At 40.9% G+C, this 7,654-nt stretch overlaps 1 protein-coding gene across 5 annotated transcripts in view; it reads left to right on the top strand.

Annotated features, from left to right (window-relative positions):
* LOC132129714 (histone-lysine N-methyltransferase 2D-like) overlaps positions 1-7,617 on the top strand; it is a 52,111-nt gene extending 44,494 nt beyond the window's left edge. For all 5 annotated transcript variants that reach the window (XM_059541396.1, XM_059541395.1, XM_059541399.1 and 2 more), the window contains exons 48-54: positions 65-1,385; positions 1,486-1,622; positions 3,921-4,051; positions 4,136-4,421; positions 4,504-4,577; positions 4,659-4,767; positions 4,856-7,617. In XM_059541396.1, the coding sequence (XP_059397379.1) occupies positions 65-1,385; positions 1,486-1,622; positions 3,921-4,051; positions 4,136-4,421; positions 4,504-4,577; positions 4,659-4,767; positions 4,856-4,948 (2,151 nt within the window). In that variant the 3' untranslated portion in view covers positions 4,949-7,617. The remainder of the gene's footprint in view (positions 1-64; positions 1,386-1,485; positions 1,623-3,920; positions 4,052-4,135; positions 4,422-4,503; positions 4,578-4,658; positions 4,768-4,855) is intronic.
* The last annotated feature ends 37 nt before the right edge of the window (positions 7,618-7,654 follow it).

The raw sequence follows: 7,654 nt of genomic DNA on the forward strand, positions 1-7,654 counted from the left end.
GTAAAGGTCATCTTGCTTTTGAGAAGAACATTACATTTCTTCTGACAGTTTCACATATTTGCAGGAATGCCAAGAGCAAGAAGATAGACCTGCTCAGCACTGTTACATGACGAACGTTTCAGATCTAGATGTTCGCCACCTGCCTGTCATTCCTGTCGAGGTTTCTCCCCCTCCATCACCATCGCCACCTCCACCCCCATCATCTGCTGCAGCTGAGCCAGAAAATATCACTCAACCTGAGCCCAAACCTGAACCAGATGCACCAGTTCAGATTGCATCATCCCCTTCTGCAAGCCCAAGTGCTCCTGCCAAAACTGAATCTATAGTTAAACTGGAGTGTCACACCTCCCCCGTTACAGTGGAGTCTGAATCTCAGGAGCCTGTGGTCCTTACCCAAGCAGCTCCATCAGAAGAACAACAGCCTTCTGCTCCAGCCAGTTCTCCTCTTCTAGACTCCCCTACAATGGAGATATCCCTCAAACCCATCAAACACCGTAGCAGGCCTCTTTCTGATGAAGAAGAAGAACGACCCAAGGTTAAAAAATGGAAGGGTCTTCGCTGGAAGCGTCTCCAGATAGTCATCACTATTCGCAAGGGAGGGTCTAAGAAAGAGAACAGCCGCGAAGTTTCCGAGCTAATGGAGCGCCTCCGCATTACGCTGAAACCAGACAAGCTACCCCGAGACAAGCGCAAGTGCTGTTTCTGCCATGAGGAGGGAGATGGTGCTACAGATGGTCCAGCACGCTTGCTTAACATCGATGTTGATCTGTGGGTGCATCTTAACTGTGCTCTGTGGTCCACTGAGGTTTACGAGACCCAGGGCGGTGCACTAATCAACGTAGAGGTTGCCCTTCGGCGTGGACTACGCACCCGTTGTGCCTACTGTCAGAAGACTGGTGCTACTAACAGCTGCAATCGTTTGCGCTGCCCAAATGTTTATCATTTTGCCTGTGCCATCCGGGCACGCTGCATGTTTTTCAAAGACAAGACTATGTTGTGCACCCAGCACAAGCTTAAAGGCCCCAGTGAAGAGGAGCTTAGCAGTTTTGCTGTTTTTCGACGCGTGTACATCGAGCGAGATGAAGTGAAGCAGATTGCAAGCATCCTACAACGTGGTGACCGCATTCACATGTTCCGTGTTGGCGGCCTCATCTTCCACGCCGTGGGCCAGCTCTTGCCCTCTCAGATGGTTGTGTTTCACTCACCCACTGCTATCTTTCCAGTGGGCTACGAGGCCACACGCATTTACTGGAGCACTCGTGTGCCAAACCGCAGATGTCGCTACCGATGTCGTATCAGCGAGCAGGACGGCAGGCCTCTGTTTGAAGTGCGTGTGCTGGAGCACGGGTATGAAGATCTGCACTTTCGAGACACCACTCCAGATGGTATGTAAATCTAAGTTTATTTTCGAAATGACTGTAAATGTAATCCTAATGGAATCCTAATCTTGCTGCGTCCTGCTAATGTCATGTCACTGCTCTTCAGGAATTTGGTCCAAGATTGTGCAGCAGGTTGCCAAGCTGCGTGATGAAGCAGCCATGTTGAAGCTCTTCACTGAGCACGTCAAAGGAGAAGAGATGTATGGACTCACTGTCCACGCAGTGATGCGAATCACTGAATCGGTGAGAAATTAATGAGTATGGATGTTAACAGAATCGTTTTTATTCAGGATCATTAACAAAAGAACAGTTAAAAAATGCACGTCACTTGGTTTCAATAAACACACACACACACACTTGTGGTGGGCCGTTATCGGCGTTAACATGCTGCGTTAAATGGGAGACTCTTATCGGGTGATAAAAAAAATATCGCCATTAATCTATTCTCAAAGTTGGGTTGAGAGCTGGCTCTATACTAAGCAAGCTATGATGACTTTCACCTTGATATTTTATTTAACCGACTGGCTGAGGCCAGCCTAAAAAGATGCTCAGGACAGTTGACGGGCCACTGCTGCGCATCGTCACGAAAGCTTATCCTTTTCACGTGTTTTTAAGCCATACCGCTTGTCGATTTAAACATTAAAGCATCCAAAAACAAAATGCGGAAAAGCTGAACAGAGTAGCTGGTTACTTGCGCGCTGTGTTCGGTGCGGAGAGAGAGAGATCGAGAGCCGCGTATCATGGACAGCCACACTGAACCGAGCTCTCTTCTGCGAAGTTTTCCTCGAAGTCCCTCCTGCACCTGAACAAACAAATACAAATCGCAGTTTGAACAAACAAAAAGATGTGAAAGAGCCCAATTCAGTACTCGTGGTGTTCTGGTGTTCAGGGCTCACGCAGAGACAGGCGTCTCAAAACACTTGAACATCGAATTTGCTTATTTTTGCTCTTGTACCGACAAATACATACAATATATGTCAAAATATCCACCTTGGAAATTATGCTCGAAAAAACTCAGTTATTTCTTAAGTAAAAGTAAACAGTTGAGGAAAAAAATGGGATGTGTATTATATTGGATGCGTTCATCGTCTCTTAAAGTGACCGCACCTAATTTAGCTACTGGCTGCTGTAATGTTAATCCAAGAAAATGAAAATGAAAATCACTCACTGCTCTTGACTGAATTACTTTGTAGTTTTAACAGTCAAACCAAAAATTATTCAGACACCAGATATAATTTTTGCTATATAAAGCAAAACTGTAATAATGTGAGAAATGTTGAAGGTGTCTGAATAAATGTAGGTTTGATTGTATATTTCATTTTTACATTGAAGATTATCCAGTGCTATTTTACATTTAATTATTTGGTTTCTGTACCTTGACACCTACAAACTTGAAAAAAACTTAAACATTGTGTAAATAGCACAAATAAATAAAAATAAACGAACATACAAATTAAACAATTTCAAACAGGGCCCACTGGTACAACCTTCACCGGGGCCCCGCTGACCCCAGCTACGGCCCTGCTCACGCCTGTTTCACACATACTCCGTCTGCAGTGCGTATGCAGTCCGTGTGCGTTACGTATGTGGTTCAGCACGGACTCGATGTGCTTTCACACAGGACGCGTTTGCAGTTTGCTACTCGGTACGTAAACGATAGCTGTACTGCTGCAGACGCAACGCTCCTGGAACGCAACTTGGGTGCATAAAAAAAAATGCAACGCATACGCACTGCAGACGGAGTATGTGTGAAACAGGCGTAAGGTTGTTTGCAGCTTGTGCAATGTGGAATTAGTTTACAGCTTTTTCAAGCACTTTGTGATGCATTTTGGAAACAGGAGATGAGCCCCTTTTCTAATGCACCACCTAGCTTGATAAACCCCTTCTCAAAGACTTACTGTTTGTCAATTTTATTTGGGTAACACACATATTCTGAATGCCTTCGGCAGAATTCGAATGAGCCATTTTAATCTAGATTAATCTAGATCAGGGGTGCCGAACCCTGCTCCTGGCGATCGACTGTCCTGCAAAGTTTAGCTCCAATCCTAATCAAACACTTTGCAGGACAGTCGATCGCCAGGAGCAGGGTTGGGCACCCCTGATCTAGATTAATTTCAAGATCAGAGTGAGATTAATCTAGATTTTAAAAATTACTCTATGCCCACCACTAATATATATATATGTATATATATATATATATATATAATATATATAAATGACATTTCATTTTGTTAACCAGTTGTGAACAAACATTCTTAATAAACATTCTATTAATGAAATGTCTGTCACCACAGTGTAGTGTTGTCTAATGTATAGTTAAGGCCAGTTATCGGATTACATTTGTGCTGCCTCTAAGAAGACTTTCACATTTATTTGCCATTTACTTGAATTTACTTATAGTTCTCCGATATAAATAATCGTTTATTTTATACTCCGAAAAAAATAATCGTTATGAGGAACTGAAATCAGAATAGTTTACCATGCTTGGTAACAAAAATCTTTTTAAATGGCTTGATTTTTGTTATTTACCTATATCTCCAGCTTCCTGGTGTGGAAAACTGTCAGAATTATACGTTCCGATATGGCCGCCATCCTCTCATGGAGCTTCCACTCATGATCAATCCTACAGGCTGTGCACGATCAGAACCCAAAGTTCTCACCCACTGCAAAAGGTAATGAACAAAAGAAATTGAAGGCCTTATGTGTCAGAAAAGAAAGGTTTGGAGGTTCTAATGCAATTTTTTTCTGCTTCTCAGGCCTCATACTCTGAACAGCACGAGTATGTCCAAAGCTTATCAGAGCACATTTACAGGAGAGATCAACACCCCATACAGCAAGCAGTTTGTTCATTCCAAATCTTCTCAGTATCGTCGGTTGAAGACAGAGTGGAAGAACAATGTGTACCTGGCCCGTTCTCGCATTCAAGGACTGGGTCTGTATGCTGCTAAAGACCTTGAAAAACACACCATGGTCATTGAGTACATTGGCACCATCATTCGCAACGAGGTTGCAAACCGCAGAGAGAAGATTTACGAGGAGCAGGTTTGTAGATGCAAGCTTCCACCATAAATTTGCTCTAGTTTTTCTTTCTTTCTCTTCTAAACTCGTCATTTTCCTCAATCAGAACCGTGGGATCTACATGTTCCGCATTAATAACGAGCATGTGATTGATGCCACCTTAACTGGCGGTCCTGCCCGGTAAGATCATATTTCCTGTGCTGTTCTTGCAATCCAAGTGTTTGATTTGGGTCTTAGTTTCTGAATTCTTCCTCTCCCTAGTTATGTGAATCATTCTTGTGCACCCAATTGTGTCGCGGAAGTTGTGACGTTTGACAAAGAGGACAAGATCATCATCATTTCTAGTCGCAGGATCCCGAAGGGTGAAGAGGTTAGTAACAGTAATATTTTTTTTTTTTTTTTTTTGGTCAGTGCTATATATCCAGTATAACGCGTTATATCATCCTCTCTCAATCTAGCTGACATATGACTATCAGTTTGACTTCGAGGATGATCAGCACAAGATCCCCTGCCATTGTGGAGCCTGGAATTGCAGAAAGTGGATGAACTGACAGGGACAGAGAAAGAGTCCGACCCGTCTTTGCTCCCTGGTGCCAGAACACTCCTGCGCCAAAGCCTATCCAGTTAATAAGCTGCTCTAAATTGAGGAAGAAAAGTTCACTCTCAGTCACCTGAAAGACAAGACTTTGTTATTCACAACAAGAGCCAAAGCTTTGAAGATGAAACTTTTGATGCCACAACCTTTTACGGATGAGATCAAAGGTATTGGACCTGCTTGAATCTTTCGTGTTGATTAAAAAATACACCTCTGCCAAAAGCACCTCTGTTTCCTCATACAATAAGCTGACTCTGGCTGCAATCGATCCCTTCGACATCTACCAAAATAACTGAAGCTATAGCATATCAATACACTTAGACTAGAACTCAGTGAAGATGTTTAATTAAAGCCATGTAAGTACTCAAAAATGAACTAGTACACTTTATCTTGGACCTATCTTTTCCGCTACCACCCTTTTCCGTCACCCCAGATGGACGCTCTCCCATCAAATCATCAATGAAGGTCATGAACATTGGCAAGACAATCCTGGAGTGGCTCTGCATAGAACTGTGATGAGATAACGTCGTAATACTATTGACCTGTGGCTCGAAAGGCACCAGATGTTTTATTATATTGAGTTAAAAGGTGGGTTTATTTCACCCAGTCTACCTCATTGAGTTTGTGGGACGTCACTGCTTTGTATTAAACTGTTAAGTGCTACTGTGGAAAGGGGAAGGCAGGAATGTCCATGGCAATTGCCTTCTCGGATAAGCAGGGAAACTTAAGCAGCAGGTTTGCTTCTATCTATATTTTGCTTTCTGATGACTACAATAGTGAGCCAATGCAACTCTTTTTGATTTGATTATACAAATGAGATACAGTATATGACAATGCATTACTTAGAGCAATCAAAACTCAAACGGGTGTCTTGGAGGCCACCTTTTTGCGACTGTAGATATCATGTAGCTGCATCGAAACACATGCAGATCATGCTTTTAGTGTAGAAACACGTTCATCTGGATTCTCTCTTGTTCTTGACGATGGAGCAAATTATGAGAATGGGCCACAGTGCGGATCCACGTTGGTGCAATTTGGAAAAATTATAGGACGCAAAAAAAATAACAATAGTGATGCAAGACTGCCACTGCGTTTTACATGTTTTCCCATCTTGAATACTTCCATCCTGCGTTCATTAGGTCGCTGTTGGGATCTCATCACTCTAACCAGGACTTTTAGGTGTAAAGCCTCTTCCCTTCTGTGATAGTGGACTGTTGTAAACTTACTGTAGTGAGTCTTTCTCTGCCTGCTGATGGCCGGTTGTATCTAAATCTATGTATTGTGGTTTGAAGTGGTAGCACAGTCTACAGGCTTGACGCAGTGATGGAGGAAGACTTAAAAAGGGCATTTCTATTTTCTTTTATAATAAAGTAATTTAAAAACGTTTAAAAAAAACCAGTTGAAATTCAAAGAAGGGAGTTGAACAAAGTTTCCACAAAGCCCATGCTACTTTGTTCTCTTCTCCCTTGACGTATGACCTCACATTAAGAATAAATGCAAAATGTATAAACTGTACATATTAGGGGTCTAAACTCTTTATCCAGCCCCTTTTTAATCAAATTCAAAATTGTAGAGAAATAAAATTCATGAAAAAAAAAGCAACCACTGGATATCATTTTATCAGAAAACTAAATGTGTATATATCTATAAATATATGTAAAATGGCAAACTAAGTAATATCTTTATGTATATGAACCAGAGTGTTTTTGCAAGTTTTTCTTTTTTTTTTTTCTACTAGACCATATACATTTGAACTAAAAAGGTGTGATGTTTCTCTTGTCTTCACTAATGAATTTTGGAAGACTGGTTGCGGTGAATGGCAAACATTTAAGATGGGATTCATGCAAAGTTTAATTATTTTTTCATGGATTTTTTTTTTTTAAGGAACAGCAGTAAAGTGGTGCATAGCATTTGTGTATTTATGTAATATTGTTCACGTATATTTCTTTTATTTATGCTACTGCTTGTGAATTACCGAACCCTGTCCTTGAATCAGTGACAGTTTAATTAGCATAAACAGTAAATGTAAATCTTGAATCTCCCAAGATGATACTGGTTTTGATATGTGTCCTGTTGTTTTCTTTCCCTCCCCTCCTTGTAGAAGTGAATGTTTTATATGACTTACGAAAAGGCTGCATAGCTGGAAAATGGTATGACTTCATTAATCGAAAATATCTTTGTGAATTGCACTCAGCATTATTTTATTTATACATCCTCCAAACTAGCATTCATTATTTTAAGAGTCGTCTGTTATTAAACACAGGCGCTTAATTTTAGCTTGAGTGACTCTTTGCCCCCTTTGTTCTTTTAAAATCTCTTAATTTAAGCTTTCTACACGTGTTGTAATGAAATAAATCCTGATTTTGGTTTTCAACTTTATCTACTTTTTAAAAAAGATGCTGCAACTGTACAGCAAAGCTACTTTTAGGGAAAATGAATAAAATGGTCGTTTTTATTGTATGTGGCATGTTTTGTATGGATATAATTTTGAATTGTACATATTTTTTGACGTCAGAGGTTGCATCTCTTTATATACGGCTGTCCCCTTCCCTCCCAGCCCTTCATTTATTTCTTTGTCTCTGCTTTCTTTCTTGTAAAGAAAAATAAAACGCATTTTAAATATAACGTTTTCTATGTTGTCAGTTCAAATTTGTTCAACCAA

The sequence above is a fragment of the Carassius carassius genome, chromosome 46 (assembly GCF_963082965.1).
Source record: "Carassius carassius chromosome 46, fCarCar2.1, whole genome shotgun sequence".
In the NCBI taxonomy this organism is placed as follows: domain Eukaryota; kingdom Metazoa; phylum Chordata; class Actinopteri; order Cypriniformes; family Cyprinidae; genus Carassius; species Carassius carassius.